General features: G+C 40.3%; 2 protein-coding genes across 5 annotated transcripts in view; both read left to right on the forward strand.

Moving 5' to 3' along the window:
- LOC138094543 (UDP-glucuronosyltransferase 3A1) overlaps positions 1 to 2,942 on the forward strand; it is a 39,110-nt gene extending 36,168 nt beyond the window's left edge. The window contains exon 9 of the mRNA XM_068990628.1: positions 1,460 to 2,942. The gene's annotated coding sequence lies outside the window, so the exon portion shown is untranslated. The remainder of the gene's footprint in view (positions 1 to 1,459) is intronic.
- An 812-nt stretch (positions 2,943 to 3,754) lies between these two features.
- LOC138094362 (UDP-glucuronosyltransferase 3A1-like) lies at positions 3,755 to 26,685 on the forward strand. Of its 4 annotated transcripts, XM_068990412.1 has the most exons (8): positions 3,755 to 3,950; positions 6,434 to 6,535; positions 11,448 to 11,562; positions 13,870 to 14,401; positions 20,061 to 20,292; positions 24,570 to 24,789; positions 24,963 to 25,053; positions 25,149 to 25,421. In XM_068990412.1, exons 1-8 carry the CDS (start codon positions 3,857 to 3,859, stop codon positions 25,296 to 25,298), a joined length of 1,536 nt encoding a protein of 511 aa, XP_068846513.1. In that variant the 5' UTR covers positions 3,755 to 3,856; the 3' UTR covers positions 25,299 to 25,421. The 4 variants fall into 4 exon arrangements, with proteins under 4 accessions (XP_068846513.1, XP_068846512.1, XP_068846514.1 ...); XM_068990411.1 differs by lacking the exon at positions 24,963 to 25,053 and having other exon boundaries at positions 25,149 to 26,685; XM_068990413.1 differs by lacking the exons at positions 6,434 to 6,535; positions 24,963 to 25,053 and having other exon boundaries at positions 25,149 to 26,685.
- Positions 26,686 to 27,098: the final 413 nt, after the last annotated feature.

A 27,098-nucleotide genomic window follows, 5' to 3' on the forward strand; every position in this document is an offset into this window, starting at 1 on the left:
GGTAAAGTTAAGGATTAATTTTTGACCTTGATAAGTGATAAAGGCATGCTGTGAATCTGGGATACTTTATTTGGAGAAAAGAGACAAGAGGGGAATCATTAGAGAGAGAAAATGGAGTAACAAAAAGTATTCCAAGCTGAAAAGGAAGACAAAACAGAGAAGAAAAGAAAGAATAAGAGGGAGAAATAAGAACATGGTCGATGTAAACCTATATACACTTCAGTTCAGATACAAAGATTGACTGGCTTGATTAACAACAAGCTAATTGCCATTTCAAGAGATGTGCTAATTGCACATCTAAAACATGGGGATACAGGATGGTTGAGTATAAAAGGATAGAAAAAGACAGGCCATGAATGCTATGGAAAAGAAGACTTGAATAATTAGGAATAACATGAGACAGACTCGAGGTGAAAAGCTTTGCTAGAGACAAAATTGTTATTTTTGTAATGAAGGTGAGTTATTTCACTGGGACTGTGTGAAACTATGAAAATGTATACACACTACTGGTGTGACCTCAAAAACTGGAACAGCAAGAAAAATTAGAATCATAGTGAGAGAGTTAAAAAAATTTTTAATGACAAATGTCTAATTATTTGTGAAATCAAAATTTTCCCATGTCCAAAATTTAAGATTATAAACTCCTGGAAAATTTTCTTTCCTCTATATTCCCACCTATTTTCAACATTACCTCCATCCCCTGCCCCAAATTATTCTGAAGCAAATCCAAAACACCCTGATACTTCATCTGTCTTCCAGAACGGATCTGAAAAGCCATGGTATCTTTTTTTAAATAAATAGCCACAGTAACATCATGATGCTTCTCCAAATGAATAGTAACTATTTAATATCATCAAATATTATGCTCCTATTTCTCTGATATTCATAAATTTTTAGAGTTCATTTGAATCATGCCATCTAAAATTTTTATACTCCCAATACCCCCCACCCCTTCCTCTGTAACCACAAATCTGATCTCACAATTGCCGTATACACCCGTGGTGGATTCATGTCAATGTATGGGCAAAACCAATACAGTATTGTAAAGTAAAATAAAGTAAAAATAAAAATTAAAAAAAATTGCCGTTTGAACACAATACTTTAAAAACTGTGCTGTCAGTACAAAAAAAAAGAGAACTGCAAAAAATTGTGTGGTCTATTAAGTAGGTTTGTTGTTCACAGTTGGTGGATTAGTATATTGGCACCTTCTTTCAGTGCTCAGTATGATTGAGCAAAGGAGTAAATATCAATACAACAAAGAGGTTGAGAGTCAGATTTTTTAACTTTAAAAAGGAAATTACAAGTGTGAAAGTGGCAAAGATTAGAATCATCACTGGTTTGTATTGAAATTGAAGGTATCAGTGTGAATGCATGCTTTTTAAATAAACTAGATATAAACCTGACTATATAGAGAGATACACGTATGTAATATTTATGTCTATATCTATATATTTCATAGGTTTCCCCAGTGGCTCAGCAGTAAAGAATCCACCTACGATGCAGAAGCTGCAGGAGACATGGATTTGATTCCTGGGCTGGGAAGACTTCCTGGAGAAGGGAATGGCAACCCACTCCAGTATTCTTGCCTGGAGAATCCCATGGACAGAGGAGCCTAGTGGGCTGCAGTTCATAGGGTTGCAAAGGGTTGGACATGACTGAAGCGACTGAGCACTATATATTTCATAACTGTCCATTTGGGGGATATAAACAGTGGTGCTTCAATAGCAGTGAGTACTTCTAGTGCCATATCCAGGGTTCTAAACACTAATTCCTACTAAAAGGTTCCTAAAGGAATGGATAAATGTAAAACAGAGGAAGGGAAAGTACAAGATGAGTCTAGAAATCATGTGCAAGAAAGAAAAGTCTCCAAAATAATGATGGTAAGAGAGTATATCCCATTGGAGAAATGTGGATCCAGGAGTAAAGACTGATAATAAATGAATAGAGGCAGATAGATAGGTAGAGAGATAATTAAATAGATGGGGCAGAAGGCAAAACTTTGTTTAGCAACAGTATTTGCTGTTTATACACTAAGTTGTGTCTGACTTTTTATGACCCCATGGACTGAAGCATACCAGGCTTCCTTGTCCTTCCCTATCTCCCAGAGTTTGCTCAAACTCATGTCCATACAACAGAATGCTGTATGATAAATGAAGAAAGAAAATGGAGTTAAAATCATTAATTTGTCACAAAAGGAATAATTGAATCAGGCAAAAATAGAAAACATAATAAAACGAGTGAGTGAAATTTGATGAAGAACAGAATTTACACAGTTTCAAAAGGTCTCCCCACAACTTATTTCCTAATTTGGGCTAAAAGTAGTTTTACAGTTGGGAATCTCACTGGACACCGCCTTCAACAAGTGATCAAAGTTATTATCACTAGCATTAGGATAGACTGACATCACGGGCTTCCTGCTGTGAGTCACTGAGATGGAATCAACACAGCTTTTGTGGTATTCCTGCTAAAACTCTGTAATGTGAAGTAGAATGAGAAAACATCAGATAAACCCAAATTGAGAGCCATTTTACAAAATAAATGTCAGACATGAAAGAAAAACAGAAAGGCTGAAAAATCAATCCTTACTAAAGGGGATTACTAAAGCTAAATGCAGTGTGTGATCCCAGACTGATTCCTGCACCAGAAATAATACAGCACAGGATATCTATTGAGACAGTTGATCGAATTTGAATAAGTTTGTAGATAAGGTAATGTTATTACATAATGTCAAATGGTACCTTCATATTGCAGATCAATTTATTTTCCCCCACTGACAAGACATATCTGAAAAGATGACAGTTGTCAATGTGTATGCTTGTAATCTGGCTTTCCTGGTGGCTCAGCAGTAAAGAATCCACCTGTAGTGCAAGAGACATGGGTTCAATCCTAGGATGTGGAAGCTCTCCTGGAGAAAGAAATGACAACCCACTCCAGTGTTCTTTTCTGGGAAATCCTGGCGGGCTACAATCCATGGGCTGCAAGAGTTGGACCTGACTGAGAGGCTAAACCACAACAACAACACATATACTCACATAGCCTCAAACAATATAGCCCAAACACAGAGGGAGGGACTCGGAAGGGGAAAAAGTGAAATAATTATTAGGAGAGTTTAAAATATTTTCTAAAGAAAAATTTCATACTTTTATAAAAATAGAACATCATTGATGCTCACCAATCCCATTTTATGATTCTCATTCAGAATTATAGTTTCAGCTTTTAGAGTTTCAGTCTTCTGAACCTGGACTTCCAGAGGTGTTTAAATCACGACACTAGCAAATTTCATGAGTGAGTTACTCAGTACTTTCCAAAGAAACTCTGAGCAATAAAGAAAGGTAAGTCACTTTCCTTTGGTAATCAATTTCTGAGATCCTGAGCGTGAGACAATCAGAGATTTTAAGCAGGTACCAGGGAAATGGAGCATTCAGATGGCCCTAGGAGATCTTTAGAGCAGTTCGAAAGATGGGGTCCCATAACTTCTGGATACCACCATCTGGAGGTATAACTTTCTTCGATGTGGTTTCCTAAGGTCCCTACCATTACTGGTTCAGAGTGTTTTTCTATCCGGAAAGTGTGGTGATTACGTGGACTGAGAGGGTTAAGCACACTAATCCCTCCTTCCCCCTGCCCAGATTTAGGGAGGGTGAGGACAGAATATCCAATGGTGTACTTTCCTGGGGAGCAGAGTCCAAAGGGCCAGACGGACGTACAGAGCAAAGACCCACAGGATCTCTGTCCCCGGCTCCCAGCCTGCGTCTTTCCTTCCCTGCCTGCGCGCTGCGCGTGCGGAGGGCGCTTGGGTTCCGGGGCGCCGGGCGTGCAACCTAGGGCTCGGCTCCGCAGCCTCTCCGGAGCGACGATGGGGGCGCAGCGGGTGCTTCTTCTAGTCATATATTTACTGCCTGCGCTCCTGCTCTCAAAGGCCGCCAAAATCCTGACTATATCCTCACTGGGTGAGTGCTTGGCCGGAGAATCAGAACAGGCTTGTCCCAGGCTCCTGGCCAGGAGTCATGCCAACAGCCCCCTCAATCAGAGGGGCTTTTCATATGGTTTTCCAGGCTGGGCTTGGGTCCTAGGCTGGAGGAGGGAGAGGCTGGCGAGGGTTGTGGGGCAGAGAGAGGTCTCTACTACCAAGGTGAAATTATTGATAGCCCTGGAGAAGAGGAGCAGTTTCCTATCCTCTCTTTTAATTTGCTCTGGATGCGCTTCCCTGTGGGTACCGCGGGAACCAGAAGTTTTGGTCTATTTCTGAGCTTGAGACCCCAGGCCGTCCCCTCCACCTCCACGGTACCTGCGGGATTTTGAAAGGGTCACGTTGAACTTCTGAGGGGTGTGCAGCAGATGCCAGTGGAAAGTAGAAGGCGGAGTCCATATCAGGCTCTGGGGACAGGTGCTCCTGGGACAGCAGCACGAACTGTTTCCTAACTGGAAAACTGAGCGGGCGGGCAGAAGGGAGGACCCCAGGGCAGTGGCGCATTTGGGAGCCCTTCTCTCACCCGTGCTGACGGAAGCTTTTGAAGAAGAGTGGAGCCGTTGATTCTGCGCATTGTGGACCGAGTTTTATTTCCATTACTTTTGCCCTTTAGAGGACAGAAGACAAAAGGGGAAATTTTATCAGGATAAGGAGTCCTCAGAGGATGGAGTTTCTCCAAGAGTTTTATTTGACCCATCCTGAAAAGATGGTAGGCTCCCTAGCTTGCTTTTAGATCCCAGAAAACCTGGGGACCCTAGAACTGGGAGAAATCACAGAATCCCTCCTACTGGGCCTCTCCTTTTATTTCCTGAGAGGAAGGCGGAGGGTCAGGGAAATGAGGTGCCTTTTACAAGAGCACAACAGACCTCTCTCTTAGCACGCACTGGGAATTCACTTATGATTTCTTACCTCAAAACCATCCTCTTCCACAGATTCCACTCTTTTCCTTTTTTACAGTGGGGATTTCTAAAAAGCCTATTATAAACCTATTTTTAAATGATACAGGTAATGGAGAAAAAGTTTTCTCTCTTAAAAGTACACTGTCCTCCAGCCTCAACTCCAAGGACAGAGCTGGGGCAGTTAACCGGGTGCTGGAAGCCCCACCTTTGCCCCTTATGAAGAGCCACGTGAACAGCTGTGTCTATGCCAACCTCTTCCTCGCAAACATTTCTTCCAACAGTTAATGTGAACAACAGCAGGCAGTCTAAGCAGGGGTACTATGTTTTGGGTAATTTGTGTTACCTCAGGCAACACAAGTATGGATACACAATACTAGAGTAACTCCCGCAGATATACACTATGTAGCGCTGTACCACTCTCTGGGTTTCCAGGTGTCTCAGTGGTAAAGAGTCCACCTGCCCATTCAGGAGACCAGGGTTTCCATCCCTGGGTCGGGACGATCCCCAGAGAAGGAAATGGCAATCCACAGCAGTATTCTTGGCTGGGCAATTCCTTGGACAGAGGAGCCTGATGGGCTATATAGTCTATAGGGTCACACAGAGTCGGACACGACTTATCAACTGAGCCCTGCACGTACTACTCACCACTGACCTGATGATTGTGGGACTTTCCTCTAACGACCCCCGCTTCCCAACTTTGGCAAGTCTGTTCCTTCCCTGGAGATCTGGCTTTCTCTGCTGCTGAGACTCACAGATGCAAGAAAAATGCCCCATGATAGTACATAATTTTAGATAGGATATTGGTGTAATGGAGCTCACATCTCTCCCAAGGATTAAGCCTCCTCTTTCTTAAAGATCCCAGGATTGTCCTAGGATGGATGTCCTGTTTCTCATGCATATAAGATACTGCAAGCCCATCCTATGGAGCCCACAGTTTTCCTGCTTGTCTTAATGGATGTGAGACATTCAACTGAGAAACTTCCTGTGAAATATATTTGAATCTCAAGCATTTTGGCTCTAAGTGGTGGCTCCACATCTTTTCTTCCAATGGCTGTTTCTTAGAACCAAATTCAAGCTTCCATATTTCTGGCTCCTACTCTAGCATTCATGTCCAAAGAGAAGAATTTCAGAAACAGCTTGGATTGACTGCCTATTAGGAACACTTCACACCCACATGCATGGCACTGGGCCAGAATATCTACCAGTGCAGTTATTTCTTTAGGCTACGGGATCTCCATAAACCCCCAGCTAAAATGCAGTGTGTGCCTTAGGATCAGGAACTCCAAAGACTTAAACACCAAAATTATATTACATTATTGCAAAGACCATAAGTCTTAAGACCAAAAGTCATAAGAGGGAATCTTTAGTGGAGGATTGCCCTAGGTCAAAGATCTGGGCAGGCAGAATATAGGTATCCAGTTTGGGGCTTAACCAGAGTGAGAAACTCATCTTTCTCTACTCACTGTCAACTTTCTGTTATCTTACCCTGGTTTGCCCCACACTTCCACATCAATTTCATACCCTTGGTTCTCATCTTCACAAAAATGATATATATTGTTCCTAGGTGGAAGCCATATTCTACTAATGCAGCGGGTGTCTCAGATTCTTCAGGATCATGGTCATAACGTCACTATGCTTTCTAACAGAGGAAGAAGTCTAGCCTCAGGTATCTTTTTTCATAATTATTGAATTCTTCAATCCCAGCCAAAAAGAGGCAATGCCCTTTGTATGTACTGCTTAACACAACACTTTTTTGAATCTAGTATTGAAATAATGGACAAAATGTGTGTGGAGTGTGTGTGTGTTTATGTTAAGTGCTGGATATCTTTTTTTTTTTTTTTTTTTAGAAAAAGTTCCTTCTTCATTTTTTGGAAGCATTTTATTTTAGCTTTTGGAAGCTATTTATTTTTAATTGAAGGATACTTGCTTTACACTATTGAGGTTTCTGCCAAACATCAACACAAATCAGCCATAGGTCTATCCATGTCCCCTCCCACTTGAATATCCCTCCCACCTTCGTCCCCATTCCACCCCTCTAGGTTGTTGTCGAGCCCCGATTTGAGTTCCCTGAGTCATACAAGTGCTGGATATCCCAATAACCTCTACATTTTATTTGTCTATAGTTTACCTCTTTATCTGGATGTCACTTTATTTCAGGCAAGCCTCCATACATTATTATTGCAAAATCAGTCGTCTCATGAGTTGTATATAGCAATGTCAGAAGTTCTTGAGTTACTGAAGCTAGTGGCACTGGTTGAAAGAGTTTCAGCTAAAATGAAGTTATCAATCTGATCAGCTTTTCTCTGTTGACAGATAAGGATACAGAGGCTCAGGGAACTTGAATGATTTGTTTGAGTTCACAAAGCAAGTTAATCAGTTCAGTTCAGTTCAGTTCAGTCACTCAGTCATGTCCGACTCTTTGTGACCCCATGAATTGCAGCATGCCAGGCCTCCCTGTCCATCACCAACTCCCGGAGTTCACTCAGACTCACATCCATCGAGTCAGTGATGCTATCCAGCCATCTCATCCTCTGTCGTCCCCTCTGTTGGGTGAATCTGGTAATTTAAGCTCTGGGTTACTCCATCAGAGTTGCTAAAACTTAAAAAAAAAAAATTGCAAAATTAAGCAGCTTTGTTGGAAAAAATAAGTCTGAGCAATTATAAAGTTCTGAAGATGAATTTCCAGTTTTGCTCTTGTTTAGACTGTTCTAAAGAGCTCCCTGGTGGCTCCAACGGTAAGGCATCTGCCTACAATGGAGGAGACCCGGGTTCAATCGCTGGGTCAGGAAGATCTCCTGGAGAAGGAAATGGCAACCCACTCCAGTATTCTTGCTTGGAAAATCCCATGGACAGAGGAGCCTGGTAGGCTCAGTTCATGGGGTCGCTAAGAGTCAGACATGACTAAGTGACTTCACTTTCACTTTTCACTTTCATGCATTGGAGAAGGAAATGGCAACCCACTCCACTATTCTTGCCTGGAGAATCCCAGGGACAGAGGAGCCTGGTGGGCTGCCATCTATGGGGTCGCACAGAGTCAGACACGACTGATGTGACTTAGCAGCAGCAGCAGCAGAGATTTCAAAGGAGTTTTAAGATGGATTTTTTTTTTCTATTACTGCAAAAGACATCATTGGGATTTTGATAGAGACTGCATTGAATCTGTAGATCATTTTGGGTGGTATTGACATCTTAACAACTGACTCTTCCAATTCATGAATATGGAATGTATTTACATTTATTTGTCTTCTCTAATTTCCTTCAGCATTGCTTTGCAGTTTTCACTTCACAAATCTTTCAACTCTTTGACTAAACTAAATCCCAAGTACTTTATTCTTTTTGATGCTATTGTATTTGGAATTATTTTGGAAAATATTTTAGAGTATTCATTTATAGTATAGAAAGGGAACTGATTTTTATGTGTGAACTTTTTACCTTGCTACTTGAATGAATTCATTTTCTAGTTCTAACATTTTTTTGTGTGAAATCTTTAGGGTTTTTAACATGTAAGATTACATCATCTGTGAACAGAGATTCTTTTACTTCTTCCTTTCCAATTTGGATGCCCTTTTTCCCTTCCTTGCTTCCTTTGCCTGACTACTCTGGCTCCATCTTCCGTAACTATATTGAATAGAAATAGTTAAGAAGTCTCCTTGCCTTGTTACTGACCTTAGTGGAAAGTTTTCAGTCTTTCTTCACTGAGTATAATTTTTGCTATTGGTTTTTCATATATGGCTTTTATTATGGTGAGGTGCAGTTCAGTTCAGTTCAGTTGCTCAGTCGTGTCCAACGCTTTGCGACCCCATGAACTGCAGCACGCCAGGCCTCCCTGTCCATCACCAACTCCCGGAGTTCACTCAGACTCACGATCATCGAGTCAGTGATGCCATCCAGCCATCTCATCCTCTGTCGTCCCCTTCTCCTCCTGCCCTTAATCTTTCCTACATCAGGGTCTTTTCAAATGAGTCAGCCCTTCACATGAGGTGGCCAAAGTATTGGAGTTTCAACTTCAACATCAGTCCTTCCAATGAACACCCAGGACTGATCTCCTTTAGGATGGACTGGTTGGATCTCCTTGCAGTCCAAGGGACTCTCAACAGTTGAGGTAGTTTCCTTCTATTCCTAGTTTGTTGAGTTTTTTAAAAATTATGAATGGATGTTGAATTTTATCAAGTGCTTTTTTTGCATCAGTTGAATTGGTCATGTGATTTTTGTCCTTCATTCTGTTAATCTGGTATCTTTTATCAGTTGGTTTTTGTTTACTGAGCTATCTTTGCCTTCGAGGAATAAATCATCATGTATAATCCTCTTCATATTCTGTTGAATTCGATTTGCCGCTTTTTTGTTGAGGGCTTTTGAATCAATGTTCATAAAGGACATTAGTCTATATGTTTCTGTTTTTCATAGTGTGCTTGTCTGACTTTCCCAGATTGGGAAAGGAGTACATCAAGGCTGTATATTGTCACCCTGCTTGTTTAACTTATATGCAGAGTACATCATGTGAAATGCCAGGCTGGATGAAGCACAAGCTGGAATCAAGATTGCCGTGAGAAACATCAATAACCTCAGATATGCAGATGATACCACACTTAGCAGAAAGCAAAGAGAAACTAAAGAGCCTCTTGATAAAGAGAAGAATGAAAAAGCTGGTTTAAAACTCAGCATTCAAAAAACAAAGATCATGGCGTCTGATCCCATCACTTCGTGGCAAACAGATAGGGGAAACAATGGAAACAGAGATAGATTTTATTTCCTTGGGCTCCAAAATCATGGCAGATGGTGACTGCAGCCATGAAATTAAAAGATGCTTGCTCCTTGGAAGAAAAGCTATGACCAACCTAGACAGCATATTAAAAAGCAGAGATATTACTTTGCCAACAAAGGTCCATCTGGTCAAGGCTATGGTTTTTCCAGTAATCATGTGTGGTTATGAGAATTGGACTATAAAGAAAGATGAATGCTGAAGAATTGATGCTTTTGAACTGTGCTGTTGGAGAAGACTCTTGAGAGCCCCTTGGACTGTAAGGAGATCAAACCAGTCAATTGTAAAGGAAATCAGTTTTGAATGTTCATTGGAAGGACTGATGCTGAAGCTGAAACTCAATACTTTGGCTACCTGAGGCGAAGAACTGACTCCTTAGAAAAGACCCTGATGTTGGGAAAGATTGAAGACAGGAGGAGAAGGGGACGACAGAAGATGAGATGGTTGGATGGCATCACTGACTTGATGGACGTGAATTTGAGCAAGCTCCAGGAATTGGTGATGGACACGGAAGCCTGGTGTGTTGCAGTCCATAGGGTTGCAAAAAGTTGGACACGAGTGCATGACTGAACTGTACTAAACTGTCTGGCTTTGGTAGGAGGGAAATGCTGGCTTCATAAAATGAGTTTGGAAGTGTTTCCATCTGTTCAACTCTTTGGAACAATTTGAGGAGTAGGACAGAGGAACCTGGTAGGCTGCAGTCCATGAGGTCGCTAAGAGTCAGACACGACTGAGTGACTTCACTTTGACTTCACTTTCATGCATTGGAGAAGGAAATGGCAACCCACCCCAGTATTCTTGCCTAGAGAATCCCAGGGATGGGGGAGCCGTCTTTGGGGTCACACAGAGTCGGACACGACTGAAGCGACTTAGCAGCAGCAGCAGGCATATTGAGAAGAGGAATTTCTTCTTTAAATGTTTGGTAGGATTTACTAGTGAAACTTTTGGATCCAGGACTTGATTTTATTGAGAGGTTTTGACTGCTGATTTAATTTCCTTATGACTTATAAATCTATTCAAATTTTCTGTTTCTTTGTGATTTACTATTAATTGGTTTTATGTCTCTAGGAATTTTAAAATTTCATCTAGATTATCCAATTTGTTGGTGTACAATTGTTCACAATATTTCTTATAATACTAATTTCTGTATAATTGGCAATGACACCATTTTCAATTTGGATTTTAGTAATTTGAGTATTCTCTCTCTTTTTTTTTCTTAGCATTTCTAGCTAAATATTTGTCAGTTTTATTGATCTTTTCACCCTGGAAGTTGCAAGCCCTCCATGGACTACGAGTTCCAAAATAATTATTTTAGAAGATTCTGTCAGTGCATTTGTTGTTTAGGTGGAGAGACAGATTTTTGTTGCTTCCTACTCTATCATCTTCCCAGAATCCTCCCCACTGTATGTTGACCTAATTTTTTTTCATAGCATATATGTGTGCACAAATATATGTGTATATATTATATACACATTTATATATAACTTAAATACAAAGTATACTACTTACCATGTGTGCATCCTTGACAGTTTGTTTGACACCCCAGTCATCTTTGTTTTCTCACCCATAAAATGAGGAATACCTTTAACCAAAGGCTTTAAATGGAAACTCTAGCACTTTAAATCGAATAAAAGTGACTGAATATTTGTAAAGTTCTTAATAAGTATTGTCATATGATTAAAGGAACGAGAGGGCAAGAACAAATTGAAAAAGCAAATGTCTAAATATATATAAAATTATTGCAATAAGTAGACTATGATATCATGCTAATATTGATCTGAGTTATGTGACATATACTTCCCTGTTGGTGTTTTCTTAGATTTAGAAAAAGAGGAACACTCATTCCAGGTCATCAGTTGGCATTCATCTGGAGATCTTGAAAATGAAGTAAGGAAACGTCTGGATTTGTTTGTGACAGAAGCTTTGCACAACAGGTAATTTACTCTCTCAATGAAAGACCTACTATTTTAGTGATACAAATAAATGGATGGATACATGGATACTGGGAACAAGTTTAAGAGCAATAGAGGAGTTGATGGATAAATGGATGGAGAGAAGGATGAATGATATGGGGTGGTGGGTGAATGGATGGAGCAGATGATTTTCATACTATCTAGTCTAGTATACTGTCCTTTTTCCATGAAAAGCATGAATTTCTGCTTTTAGTTGTGGCAGATAATTGTGAGGAATTGTTGCTCCTGGATCTTGTTGGCGATACATCACTTATAGACTTTGTGTGTACTCTCCCCAACACAGAAGGAGGGATAGACAACTTAATTTCTCACTGTTGATAAACAAACCCTACCCACCATTTTATACTTATTTTTTCTCCATTCCTTATATAAATTCAAGAATGGAAAAACACTCATCATGAACACTGATTTTTTTTCATACCTTAAAATGCTTCTCTGTTAAATACATTAAAAATACCTCAAATACCTTGATGAAGCACAGTGAGAGATGAGTCTGAGAGTTTTTGTCATCATCTGGGATATATAAAAAGTTCTTTATCTTTGACATATAAGAGGAAAGACAAAATCCATGCCTCAGTTGGCTAATTGTAGTGGCTTAACCCACCCCGACTTCTTTCTTTTAAAATTCTACTCATTATCAAGGTTGTGTTCAAATCTGACTTTTTCTTAAAACTTTCTTACTTTCTAAAACTAGAAGATCAAATTCTCTCCACTTTAAGAGATCTGATCTAAAGTACTCATTTGAAACTGTGTGTTGTCTTGTGTTGTTAGGCCTATGTTTTTTAAGTCTTGTTTCTTCTCTTGCAAATTGATTTCTTTGAAGACTGGTTCTACACACACACACATGTTAAATATGGTGGAGCACAAGGCTTCCCTGATGGCTCAGACTGTAAAGAATCTGCCTGCAATGCAGGAGATTTGGGTTCAATCCCTGGGTTAAGAAGATCCTCTGGAGAAGGGAATGGTTACCCTCTCCAGTTTTCTTGCCTGGAGAATTCCATGGAAAGAGGAGCCTGGTGGGCTATAGTTCATGGGGACACCACACAGTGTCGTCTTATAATCTTTTTCAATGAATCAACTTAATTTCAGATAGGATTAATGTTCTGCTTTTGAGGACTTTGTACTTCCTATTTTGAATTTACCCTGATATTTGGCAGTCATTCTTTATGTAGAATCTTTAAAAAATATAATAGAGGATAATTTCAGCTAATCACCATCACTCAACGTTGATTCTAAAGAGCAGGTAGAGATCTATTGCTAAGGCAATAGATCTAATAGATCTAATGCATATTGCTAATGAATTATCAAGCTTATTGGTCTTCTTTAAGTGGGCTGACATGGTGTCGTATTGTACAGGTTATGGGTTTGCTGAGCCATTGATTCTTTCAGTCCTTTGCTAGACTAGGAGGCCCACGGGTCTTCAAAACACCTGTACATGTGATCTCTGGCCACAAACATTCTTGTCTATTTTTCCCTGGACTATACAAAAAGGATCATTTTCTTTGCAGGCAGTGGTGGAAAAATATTGATGGAGAATAGTTCCTAAAATAGGGTAATAAATGAGACTTAATTTGGTGTCAGTAAAAATTGAGTATTAACTTCTATAAATACCCCAGTGAGCATAAAGCAGAAAGACTGTTAACAAGTTTCAAAAAAAGTTTCACTTTTGTTTGTTCTAAATCATTTAACTTTACATTAGAAGGATATAAATCTCATGTTCAGTTTAGAATTTGGATTCTAATATTAGTATCAGGAAGTTCTTTGTGTGAGACAAGCTATCAGATGCAGGATATATAAGATGGTTTTAAAAAAAGCAAAATCATCATCAGTATTGATGGACTCTGTCGTGAAGTTACTTCCACAGCATGGCTGGGAAATAAGACAGTCGCTCATAAGTCAGTACACAGGTGAAAATAAAACAGAACATCACAGAATATATCAAATAGACATGGAACCGTGAGATTTGCTACAGTCAGAGATGGCTCCCAAAGCAGAAGGACCTTGAATTGGCATGATGGTGGGTGAATTTGGATTGGTCAAAGAAAGGAGAGGGGAAGAAGTGAGTATATTTTAGGAAGTAGAAATACCTGGACCAGAGTGGTAGAGTAGAGGATATTTCTTGGACAGTAGTAAAATTGGTGGGTAAAAATAGGCTGTCAGATATGGTCTTTCTTAACTGGGATGTTTTCTTTGAGCTGAAGATTATCCTAAATATTGTGAAATTAAGACCTCCAGTGAGTATTTGTTATTAATTTTTTTTTCTTACAGAAAAGAATCTGAACACTTTGTAAATTTAATGGAAATACTTGGGACTCGATGCAGTTATTTGCTAAGGAGACGTGATATCATGGATTCCTTAAAGAATGAGAACTTCGACCTGATATTTGTTGATACCTTTGACTTGTGTTCATTTCTAATTGCTGAGAAACTTGGGAAGCTGTTTGTGTCCATTCTTCCCACAGTAGTTAGCAGACTGGACTTTGGCCTGCCAAGCCCCTTGTCTTATGTTCCAGTATTCCAGTCTTTCCTAACTGACCATATGGACTTCTGGGGTAGAGTAAAGAATTTCCTGATGTCACTTGTTTTCTCTGTGGAGCAGTGGCAAATACACTCTACCTTTGACAACACCATCAAAGAGCATTTCCAGGAAGGTTCTAGGCCAGTTTTATCTCATCTTCTAAAGAAAGCAGAGCTGTGGTTTGTCAATTCTGACTTTGCCTTTGAATTTGCTCGGCCTCTGTTTCCCAACACTGTGAATGTTGGAGGCTTAATGGTCAAACCTATTAAACCAGTACCACAGGTAAGTAAAACCTGAGAGTGTGGATTTCATGCAGAGGTCTTCAGTGCAGAGTTGGGGTCTGCTCCTGCCACTGGGATCCTGGAATTTGAGTAGAGTAAGATAGGCAAAACACCTAGTATATACCTTTTAATTTAATTTTTCTATTTTGTATTTTATTTTTCTGTTGTAAGACACTGAATATGAGATTTACCCTCTTAACAAGTATTTAACAGTGCAACAGATTATTATTGACTATAGGTGCCATGCTATATAGCAGATTTCTAGATCCTATTCTTTCTGGTTCACTGAAACCCTGCCTCCATTGGAAAGTAGCTACCCATTTCCCCCTCCTCCAGTCCCTGGAAACCAGCTTCCACTTTTTGATTCTATGAATTTGGCTATTTTAGATACTTTATTTATTTATTTATTTTTAAAATTTAAATTTATTTATTTTAATTGGAGGCTAATTACTTTGCAATATTGTATTGGTTTTGCCATACATCAACAAGAATCTGCCACGGGTGTACACGTGTTTCCCATCCTGAACCCCATACCAGTGAAATCCTGCAGTATTTGCCCTTCTGTGACTGACATTTCATTTAGCATGAAATGAACCTCAAGGTTCATTCATGTTTTCACATATTGAAAAATTTCCTTGTTTACAAAGCTAAATAATACAAGCTAATTGTATGTTTATACTGTTGTCGTTGTTCAGTCACCAAGTCATGCCCAACTCTTTGTGACCCCATGGACTGAAGGCAGGTTGAAGGCAGAAGGGAAAGAGGGCGTTTATACTACAGAGGATGTTTATACTACAGTTGCTTTAAGCATTCATCTTTTGATGGAAATTTAGGTTGTTTCCACATCTTGGCTATTGTGTAGAGTTCTTCAATGAGCATGGGAATATAGATATCTCTTTCAGATTGTAATTCCCATTCATTTATGTATATACACAAAACTAGGATTGTTGGATTATTTTATTAGTTCTATTTTTAATTTTTTGATGATTCTCTGTATTATTTTACATAGTGACTGCACAGTTTTGCATTCCTGACAATAGTGTGTAAGTGTTGCAACTTTCCCACATCTTCAACATATGTTGGTTAATACATGCTTTATGTATTTAAGTGGAAGATCCCCCATGGAGAAGGAAATGGGAACCCACTCCAGTATTCTTGTCTGGGAAATCCCATGGACAGAGGATCCTGGCAGGCTACAGTCCATGGGGTTGCAAAGAGTCATACACGACATAGTGACTAAACCACAAAACAACATCATGTTGGGTGCATATATATTTATAATTTTGTATCTTCTTCTTGGATTAATCCCTCGATCATTATGTGATGTCCTTCTTTTTCTCTTATTATAGTTTTTGTTTTAGAGTCTATTTTGTCTGATGTAAGTATTGCTACCCTGGTTTTCTTTTGATTTCCATTTGCATGGTATACCTTTTTCCATTCTCTCACTTTCAGTCTGTGTGTGGTTTTAGATCTGAAGTAAGTCTCTTATAGGAAGAATATATATGGGTCTTGTTTTTGTATCCATTCAGCCACTCTATGTCTTTTGTTTGGAGTATTTCATTCATTTACATTTAAAGTAATTATTGATAGGTATGTACTTATTGCTATTTTGTTGTTTTAAGGTTGTTTTTGTAGTTTTTTGTTCCTTTCTTCTTCTTTTGTTCTCTTCCATTATAATTTGATGACTATCTTTAGTGTTATGTGTAAATTTCTTACTCTTTGTGTGTGTATCTATTATATATTTTCGATTTTTGATTACTGTGAGGTTTGTATATAGCAATCCATTTATGTGATTATTTTAAGTTGCTAGTCTTAATTTCAAATGCATTTTGTCAAGTCTGATTTTTTACTCCCTCTCCCCTCATAACTGTTTTCTTGCAATATATTTTACTTCTTTTTTGGTTTTATGTACATCTTAACTGCTTCTTGTGGAAATAGATGATTTTACTACTTTTGTCCTTTAGTATTCATACTAGCTTTGCATGTGGTTGATTTACTACCTTTACTGTATATTTGCTTTCACCAATGTGTTTTTCCTTTTATAATTTACATGTTTCTAATTGTGGCCTATTCCTTTCTGTTTTGAGAGGCCCTGTTAACATTTCTTGTAAAGCTGGGCTGGTAGTGCTGAACTCTCTTAGCTTTTTGCTTGTCCATAAAACTTTTGACTTCTCCATCAAATCTAAATGAAAGTATTCTTGTCTGTAGATTTTTCCCTTTCATCACTTTAAATATGTTGTGCCACTCCTTTCAGGCTTGCAGAGTTTCTGCTGACAAATCAGCTGATACTGTTATGGGAGTTCCTTTGTACATAACTTGTTGCTTTTCCCTTGATGCATTTATTATTCTCTCCTTAACTTTTGCCATTTTAATTACAGTGTGCGTTGGTATGGTCCTCTTTGGGTTAATCCTGTTAGGGACTCTCTGTGATTCCTGTACCTGGATGTCTATTTCATTTCCCAGGTTAGGGAAGTTTTCAGCTATTATGTCCTCATAAATGTTCTCTGCCCCTTTCTCTCTCTCTTTTCCTTCTGGACCACTACAAAGTGTTAGTATGTTTGATATTGTCCCCAGGGTCTCTCAAACTGTCTTCACTTCTTTTGATTCTTTTTCCTTTCCTGTCCAGCTTCAGTGATTTCCTTTACTCTGTCCTCCAGTTCACTGATCGATCCCTCTGTCAGTTCCTTCTAGTGCATTTTCCACTTCAGTTAGTGTATTTTTCACCTCTATTTGGTACTTCTTCATATTTTCTAACTGTTTGTTAAAAACTTCTAACTTCTCACTTTGTTTATGCATTCTTCTCCTGAATTCTTTGATCATCTCTATGATCATCATCTTGAATTCTTTTCCTTATTTTGGTAGATTGCTTATATTTACTTCACTTAACTCTTCTGGTATTTTATCTTATTTATGAATACTTGCTTGGATCATATTCCTCTGAAACTTCATTTTGCCTAATTTGCTATTTTCATTTCTATGTACTTGTTAGGTTGGTTACTTTTCCTGACCTTGGAGAAGGGATCTTTTGTAGGAATCATCCTATATGTCACAGCAGTGCACGCCCCCTTCCCTGCTTACCAGAGCTATATTTTCTAGGACTGTGCCTTATGTGGGCTGCATGAATTCTTCTGTTGTGCCAGGTTGACTACTGTGGATGGTCTGGTAGGTGTGACTTGGCCCTGGTCCAGTTGGTTGCCAGGCCTTGCTTTGTGGGGCAGTTGGCAAGGTGCTGGTTAGCAAGGTTGGATCATGATGCCACTGACTGCAGAACCCCAGGGGATCCTGGAGCTAATGCTGGCTGACCGGCCACAACCAGTTCTCTTTAACTTCTAGTGAAAGTCCTGGTTAAAGCAGTAAGACCAAAAAAGAAAAAAAAAAGGAACAAAAATCATATATATTAGGAAGGAAGAAATGAAACTGTTTTTATTCACAGATAAAGGATGGTCCAAGTAAAAATCAAAAAAAGTCAAGAAAAAATTGACTGGAACTAATTAGTAATCATAGGAATGTCACAGAATATATGTTTAATGTACCTTTCCTATATACTAGCAATGTACAGGGGGAATGTGAAATTTAAAACATAATCTTATATATTGTGTGCATGCTCAGTTATGACCGACTCTTTGAAACCCCATGAACTGTAGCCCACCAGGCCCTTCTGTTCGTGGGATTATTCAGGCAAGAATAATCATTTTCCTTCTCTAGGGAATATTCTTGACCCAGGGATCAAACTTTCATCTCCTGTATCATCAGGCAGATTCTTTACCACTGCACTACCTATATTAGTATTCTGCAAAATGAAATACTTAAAAATAAATCTAGTAGAATGTACACAAAATTTATATGAGAAGACATACAAAACTCAGATGAAAAAAATCAAAGAACTAAATAAATGGAGAGATATTCCATGTTAATGGATAGGAAGACTCAATGTTGTCAAGATGTCAGTTCTCTTCAGTTTGATCTAAAGATTCATTGTAAATCCCAATCAAAATCTCAGTAAGTTATTTTGTGAATATTGACAAACTGATCCTCAAATTTGTATGGAGAGGCAAAAAGCTTGAAGAGCTAATGCAATATTGAAGACAGAACAACGTTGAAGAACTGACGTTACTCAACTTTACCACTTACTGAGAAGGACAGCAATCAAGACAGTGTGGTCTTAGAAAAAGAACAGACAAATAAGATGCACACGAATTTAGTCAGCTGGTCTTTGACAGTGGATTAAAGGCAACACCATGGAGAAAAGATGCTTTCCCACAATCAGTGCTGAAGCAGCTGGACATTTACTTGCAAAAAAATTGAATCTAGACCCAGACCTTACCTGCTCCACAAAAATTAACAAAAAATGGGTAATATACTTAAATATAAAGTGGAGAAGTATAAAATGCCTGCTGCTGCTAAGTCACTTCACTTGTGTCCAACTCTGCGCAACCCCATAGACGGCAGCCCACCAGGCTCCCTCGTCTCTGGGATCCTCCAGGCAAGAACACTGGAGTGAGTTGCCATTTCCTTCTCCAATGCATGAAAGTAAAAAGTGAAAGTAAAGTCGCTCAGTCGTGTCTGACTCTTAGCGACCCCATGGACTGCAGCCCACCAGGCTCCTCAATCCATGGGATTTTCCAGGCAAGAGTACTGGAGTTAGTTGCCGTTGCCTTCTCCAATAAAATGCCTAGAAGATAACATAGAGAAAACTCTAAGAAATAGAGTCTAGTGATTACTTTTTAGACATAAAACCTAGGATATATTCTATGAAAGAAAGAGTTAATAGGTACATTAGAAGAGTTAATAAGTATGTTAAATTGAAATTAAAATTATCTGTCCTGAGAAAGACCTTGTCAAGAGAATCAGGAGAGAAACCACAGATTGGAAAGAAATATTTGCCAAAAACCTACCTGGTAAAGACTGATGTTAAGAATATACAAAGAATACTTAGAACTCAATAACACACAAAAAAATCAATTAAAAATGGTCCACAAACCTTAACACATACCTCAACAAAGAAGCTATACAGGTTTCTAAAAATAATATGAAGAAGACAAACAGCAGAATATTCTCCCAGCATGTCTACCTCAGTCCCCAGAAGGCCCACCAGGCCCTAATGGGCCAGGACAGCAGACTGCACTCCCCCAGGCTCTAACTCCTCTGATTTGACATTGGAATACTCCTAAATGACCATATCTGCCTGGATCTAGAATGAGGGTTGAGGATGACTCTGGTACTGGGGTCATGTTTTCAATGAAGAAAGAGATTCCCACCACTTCAACTTTCCTCTTTCATAAAACATTGTGATACATGAAAGCTCCGGGTCTAGACATTGGTGCTACAGTCTTAAGGACCTTATGTGCAATGTGTACCGTTATGCTGGCTGGTTACCTAAAGCTCTCTTCACATCCATTTGTGAGTATTTAAAGTATTTATATGGGAAAATGTGTCCCAAGGTTTCACAAAAATTTCTTCAAGGTCATCTATCCAGAGGATCTGAGCCTGGTGCAGAGGGCACTGAGCTGTCGTAGAGGCTATGGGAACAGTTTCAAGGCAGTGAACTCTAACTGTTAACAGGAGAGTATGTTCAGTAAATAGATGATTTTCATCTTTTGCCTGTTTAGGCTTTCATTGACAACATTATTCACCTCCTTTCCTTTCCTACCTCTCTCCAGGAACTTGAGAATTTCATTGCCAAATTTGGAGACTCTGGTTTTGTCCTTGTGGCCTTGGGCTCCATCGTGAGCAGATATCAGTCCCAGGAGATTCTCAAGGAGATGCATGCTGCCTTTGCTCGTCTCCCTCAAGGGGTGATATGGAAGTGTAAGCCTTCTCACTGGCCCAAAGATGTCAAATTGGCAGCAAACATAAAAATCATGGACTGGCTTCCTCAGAATGACCTCTTGGGTAAGGACTTTCCAAGTCTATTTCTCTCGTCCTTATGTATCTTTGAGGTTCATTAAGGCTCTGACCTCCAGTTAGGCAGTCCTGTTCTTATGAGGAGAAGCAGCTGATAAATGAAGGTAAGTATTTCAAGGAATGGAACAGCCAAACTGGAGTTGTTGAGAAATCAGGCTATACTTCCAAAATGCCCCAAACAGCATTTCCTTTTCTTTTCCATTTCTGATACCTGCAGCCAGAAGTGATATCACTTTCAGTTTATTTTGACCATACCTTATCTGGCACTAAAGAGGGTTGCTCAAACACAATCCAAGATGATTTGTCAACAGTTTGTCTGAGAACTCATATAAGGGGGCACACTGTCACTGTTTCCCATGGTCTCTTGAGCCCTTGTTCAGCCACGTTTTTTGTTGTTGCTCAATTGCTACGTCATGTCCACCTGTTTGCAATCCCAAAGACTGCAGCATGCCAGGTTCCTCTGTCCTCCACTATCTCCCAGAGTTTTCTCAAATTCATGTCCATTGACTTGGTGATGCTATTGAACTACCCTCTGCCGCCCCATTCTCCTTTTCAGCCACGTGCCATTATACAAACATATGTCCATACATATTGATACATTCTCCTTAGTACCACAGGTGTGAGCAACTCATACCTTTACAAAGTTGATGCTGGTGGTGTCTGAAGGGTGTGTCATAATGTCTACATGCCGTACTGAGTAATCTCACAGCTGGTTATTTGGTTCATCACATCCTTTGGTAGTGGAGAGATCATTACATCCAAAAAAGGTTTTCTTTGTCTCTTTACTGTTTTTTGGACACTCTTCACTGTCACACTGACTGAATCAGAAGGTCATATCCAAAGTTGTGGTTCAAAAACATATTGGGGAATTTAAGATAGAGAGTTCTGAACATTGAATTAAGAAGGCATGGGGTAGGGAAAAGAAGTCCCCCTTCCAAAGAAACCAAGTGGATTCTGATTCACACCCCTATTGAGAGGCAGAGTTTGAAATGAGCTCTTCACTAACATTTTGTTTTAGTTTTCTGTCAATAAGGGTACAGACTCAAAAATGACAGAATGATCTCAGTTTGTTTCCAATACAAACCATTCAGTATCACAGTAATCCAAGTCTATGCCCCAAACACTAATGCCAAAGAAGCTAAAGTTGAACGGTTCTATGATAACCTACAAGAATTTCTAAAACTAACACCAAACAAAGATGTTCTTTTCATCGTAGGGGATTGGAATGCAAAAGTAGGAAGTCAACAGATACCTGGAGTAACAGGCAAGTTTGGCCTTGAAGTACAAAATGAAGCAGGGCAAATGATAACAGAATTTTGTTAAGAGAATGCACTGGTGATAACAAACATCCTCTTCCAGCAACACAAGAGACAACTCTGCACATGGACATCACCAGATGGTCAATACCGCAATCAGATTGATTATATTCTTTGCAGCCGAAGATAGAGAAAATCTATACAGTCAGCAAAAACAAGACTGGGACCCGACTGTGGCTCAGATCAGAAACTCCTTATTGCCAAATTCAGTCTTAAATTGAAGAAAGTAGGGAAAGCCACCAGACCATTCAGCTATATCCTAAATCAAATCATTTACTATTATACAGTGGAAGTGACAAATAGATTAAAGGGACTAGGTCTAATAGAATGCCTGAAGAACTATGGATGGTGGTTCCTGACATTGTACAGGAGATAGTGATCAAAAGCATCCCCAAGGAAAAAAAAAAAAAGCATCCCCAAGAAAAAGAAATGCAAAAAGGCAAAATAGTTGTATGAGGAGGACTTACAAATAGCTGAAAGGCAAAGGAGAAAAGGAAAGCCATATCCAACCGAATGCAGAGTTCCAAAGAAAAACAAGGAGAGATAAGAAAGCCTTCCTCAGTGATCAGTGCAAAGAAATAGAAGAAAACAATAGAAAAGGAAAGATTAAAGAGCTCTTCAAGAAAATTTGAGATACCAAGGGGACATTTCATGCAAAGATGGGCACAATAAGGACAGAAATATTATGGACCTAAGAGAAGCAGAAGACATTAAGAAGAGGTGGCAAGAATACACAGAAGAACTATACAAAAAAGATCTTCATGACTCAGATAACCATGATGGTGTGATCACTCACCTAGAGCCAGACATCCTGGAACATGAAGTCAAGTGGGCCTTAGGAAGCATCACTAGGAGCAAAGCCAGTGGAGGTGATGAAATTCCAGCTGAACTATTTCAAATCCTAAAAGATGATTCTGTGACAGTTCTGCACTCAATATGTCAGCAAATTTGGAAAACTCAGCAGTGGCCACAGGACTGGGAAAGGTCAGTTTCATTCCAATCCCTAAGAAGGGCAATGCCAAAGAACGCTCAAACTACCACACAGTTGCACTCATTTCACACGCTAGCAAAGTAATGCTCAGAATCCTTCAAGCTAGGCTTCAATAGTACATGAACCAAGAACTTCCAGATGTTTAAGTTGGATTTAGAAAAGGCAGAGGAACCAGAGATCAAATTGCCAACATCTGTTGGATCATAGAAAAAGCAAAAGAGTTTCAGAAAACATCTACTTCTGTTTCACTGACTACGCTAAAGCCTTTGACTGTGTGGCTCACAATAAACTGTGGAAAATTCTTATGGAGATGGGAATATCAGATCACCTTACCTTCCCCCCTGAGAAACCTGTATGCAGGTCAAGAAGCAACAGTTAGAACTGGACAAGGGAAAACAGACTGGCTCAAAGGAGGAAAGAAGTAGGTCAAGGCTGTATATTGTTACTGTGCTTATTTAACTTATATGCAGAGTACATATGAAATTCCAGGATGGATGCAGCACAAGCTGGAATCAAGATTGCTGGAAGAAATATCAATAACCTCAGATATGCTGATGATACCACTCTTATGGCAGAAAGCAAAGAGGAACTAAAGAGCCTCCTGACGAAGGTGAAAGAGGAGAGTGAAAAAGCTTGCTTAAAACTCAGCATTCAGAAAACCTAAGATCATGGCATCCAATCCCATCATATCATGGCAAACAGACTTTATTTTCTTAGGCTCCAAAATCACTGCAGATGGTGACTGCGACCATGAAATTAAAAGATGCTTGCTCCTTGGAAGGAAAGCTTTGACAGACCTAGGCAGCATATAAAAAAGCAGAGATATCACTTTGCCTACAAATTTCCATATATGGTTTATCTGGTGGTCATGTATGGATGTGAGAATTGTACCGTAAAGAAGGCTGAGCACACAAGAATTGATGCTTTTGAACTGTGGTGTTGGAGATGACTCTGAGAGCCCCTTGGACTGCAAGCAGATCAGTCCATTCTAAAGGAAATCAATATTCATTGGAAGGACTGGTGCTGAAGCTGAGGCTCCAATGCTTTGTCTACCTGATGCGAAGAGCCGACTCATTAGAAAAGACACTGATGCTGGGAAGGATTGAAGGCAGGAGGAAAAGGGACAACAGAGGACAAGATGATTGGATGGTATCACCAACTTGATGGATATGAGTCTGAGCAAGCTGTGGGAGATGGTGAAGGACAGGGAAGCCTGGCATGCTGCAGGCCATGGCATCGCACCGAGTTGTACGTGACTGAGTGACTGAACAACGGCAAAATTAAGGGTGAGGTAGGCAAAGAGGAACTGGAAATAATGAAATGTGTGGTCCATTATTCCCTACATTAAAGATTTCTCATAAAATTGAGAAGAAAATACTTGTAGTGTTAAGTTTTATAAATGCCACATGAGTTGTTATGTCAATGATAGTGTTAAGAATTCATATAAATGAGAAATGAATGGGGAGTGGAGAAGAGAGGGAGAGACCCAGAGAGAAAAAGATCAAGTGAGCTAAAGACAAAGAGACAGAAAGAGAGAGAGAGAGAGAAACAGAGGCATAGAGAATGACTGTGTGAGAAAGTAATAGAGAGGGAACAGAGATGAGAAGCAAAGAGACAGGGTAGAGATGGATGGATGGATGGATGGATGGATGGATGGATGGATGGATGAATAGGTGGGGGGAGGAATATGCCTTGCTTTTCACTCTTCTCTGCAGCTTTCCCTGGGTTCTGAGTCTTAGATGGATTAGGGCTGAGGTGAGACGTTTCTGTACAGAGACAAGAGCAGAATCTGTGTCTTAAAATATTCACCCTTGAATGTGTCCTGAGATAAGTCAATAAATTCATTTTTCTCACAGCATGTTGAGATCCCTTTTTACATTCTTTTTGCCCTTGTTGCTTTCTTACTGTCCTGAAACTTTCATCCTGAGGTGTCCTGCTCTCTTTCTAATTTGCAACAGCGCACCCTCGCATCCGCCTTTTTGTCAGTCATGGTGGGATGAATAGTATCATGGAGGCCATCCAGCATGGCGTGCCCATGGTGGGGATTCCTGTCTTTGAAGACCAGGATGAAAACCTGCTCCGAGTAGAAACCAGAAAGTTTGGTGTCTCTATCAAGTTAGAGCAGATGAAGGCTGAGACGTTGGCTCTGAAGATGAAGCAAGTCATGGAAGACAAGAGGTGTGCAGCTCTCGGGGCTTGTGGTTCCTTAATGCTTGATGGAGGCATAAGCCATGATGGGCACCATGTGGGTCTTATTGCAGTAAAAGCTGAAACTTCCAGGACACAGAATAATATGGGTGTACTTTTATATGTTAGCACTTTCAGCACTAAGCATGGGTCTTTGCGTGCAGGAATCAATTTGAACTTTTCAAGCGGACCCAGTTGGATCGTGGCAAGACCAGGCCAACAATTTTCCTTGAAAGGAAGTCTTCTGTGCCTATGGTAGAAAGTATGTGTGTGCCTGTGTGTGTGATACAAGGTCTCTAAGACTTCTGAGACCACTTGAGTTAACACCTCCCCTCTGTCTCTGTTGACAGGTACAAATCTGCCGCAGAGGCTGCCAGCATCATCGCGCGCTCGCAGCCCCTGACTCCTGCCCAGCGGCTGGTGGGCTGGATCGACCACATCCTGCAGACAGGGGGTGCAGCCCACCTCAAGCCCCATGCCTTCCAGCAGCCGTGGTATGAGCAGTACCTACTGGACGCCCTCTTGTTCCTGCTGGTGGTCACCCTGGGCACCATGTGGCTCTGTGGGAAGCTACTGGGCCTGGTGGCCAGGTGGCTGTGTGGGGCCAGGAAACTAAAGAAAGCCTGAGGCCAAGTGGAGCCTTGGAGAGGGTGTGCTGGGGAAGCCACTGGTTCTTTGAAGTCTTCCCCCAGCACTGTCCTTGCCTCCTCCTCTTCACTTTTACCTGATGCTAGAACACGCATTTCCCCTACTTTTTGTCTCTGTTTAGAAATCTTTCTGAAGAACTCTTGGGGTGCTTTTTAAAGATACTGTGGTAAAGAATACAGCACATGCAATTTACCATTTTAACCATTAAATAGTAGTTCAGTGGCATGAAGTACATTCACTCAGCTGCACAAACATCATTATCCTCCAATTCCAGAACTCTACTCATCTTTCCAAACTAACATTACACACAGGTTAAATGATACCGCACCCCACCCCCGCCCCCGCCCCCAGCTTTCCCTTAACCACCATCAAGGTTCTAGCAGCCCATGTCTACTTTTGTGTCTGAATCTACACTTGAGTTTCTGGATTACCCCTGACCAAGGGACGCCTCTCCTCAGCCCAGCCTGCTCCCTGCTCCCTTGTGATCCCTGCACATGGTGCTCTGACGACTCAGCCTCCCTTGTCCAGGAGCCTTCTCAGGTTCTTTCCCCATTTCTCTTTCACTTTTCATAAAACTCACTCGAGCTGTTTGGTCAGTTCTTCCTTGTCAGCCTTCCTCTTGTGTTTCCTTTTCATCTCACCTCACAGCTCAGGAAGCCTGGCCTCTGTCCTGCAGGTTAGCAGGGACACCCCTGTGAGGACTTGGTTCCCTCCTGCACAGAGTACCTCCTTCGGTCCACAGCTGAGGCCACCTGTTGCCCACGTTTCAATGTTCCATCCTCAAGATCCCCACTTGAATAATTAGGGTTACGAAAACCTAAGTGGAGAAATGGAACCTCCATGCAAGGCTTGGGGCCTTAGGTCCAGGAGCTATGGCTGGCCCAAACCTCTTGATACAGGAAACATTCCATCTACCATCCCACCTAGCAAAGAACATCCCTACATGTGGTAAACCCTTAGGGATGACATTCAGTTCCTAGTAACAGAAGCTAGAAAAAGAGTGGCTTAAACACTCTGGAGTTTTAAAGTGTTTTTTTATTTCCTGGACACAGCCTGGAGACAGGTGGTGGAGGGCTGGGGTGGTGACTCATCCTGCTGTCTGTTGCTGAAAAAAAAATTTTTTTTATTTGAACACCTGTCCCATACTGTTCTTCTAAGTTGCCTCTCTGGTTTGTTGCTCTCATGAAATATTTTACCTGTGGTGATCCTGTCTTCCTGTTTGCTTTTGCATTCTGAAATGGAATTAAATTCCTCCTTAAAAGTTTCATCATGTGGTATCCAGTGGATTAAAACATGATGAAGAAAATGTTAGAAACAAGAGATAGCCCTGGCAACTGCAATTTTGGGTTGCTTAATTCTGGGTTGTTAATCACATGTCAAAATAGTTCAAAGGAAAACATGAAGCAGTTACTACAAATGCTCCCTGCAGAGATAGGAAAAGACCACACCTGCTAATGTTGGGATGGGGTCTGCCTGGTTGTATGGAGAAGTGGGTGCCCAGTGTCTACCAGTTCTGTGAGTTCTTACGCTGCAAGGGAGTCCCACACAGTCAGGAGCATGTCAGATGCAGAAGTGAGTGTGTCTGTGTGTGTGAGAGATAAGGTTTTATTTCTATAATTCTTAATGAAATCTCGTAAACTGGTCTCTGACAT

Source organism: Capricornis sumatraensis, chromosome 18 (genome assembly GCF_032405125.1).
Source record: "Capricornis sumatraensis isolate serow.1 chromosome 18, serow.2, whole genome shotgun sequence".
Classification (NCBI taxonomy): domain Eukaryota; kingdom Metazoa; phylum Chordata; class Mammalia; order Artiodactyla; family Bovidae; genus Capricornis; species Capricornis sumatraensis.

Coding starts and splice junctions, on each gene's coding strand:
- LOC138094362 (XM_068990411.1), top strand. CDS start 3,857: ATGGGGGCGCAGCGGGTGCTTCTTCTAGTCATATATTTACTGCCTGCG. Junction 11,563..13,869: donor ACAGAAGCTTTGCACAACAG/GTAATTTACTCT, acceptor TTTTTCTTACAG/AAAAGAATCTGAACACTTTG. Junction 24,790..25,148: donor CAAGTCATGGAAGACAAGAG/GTGTGCAGCTCT, acceptor CTCTGTTGACAG/GTACAAATCTGCCGCAGAGG.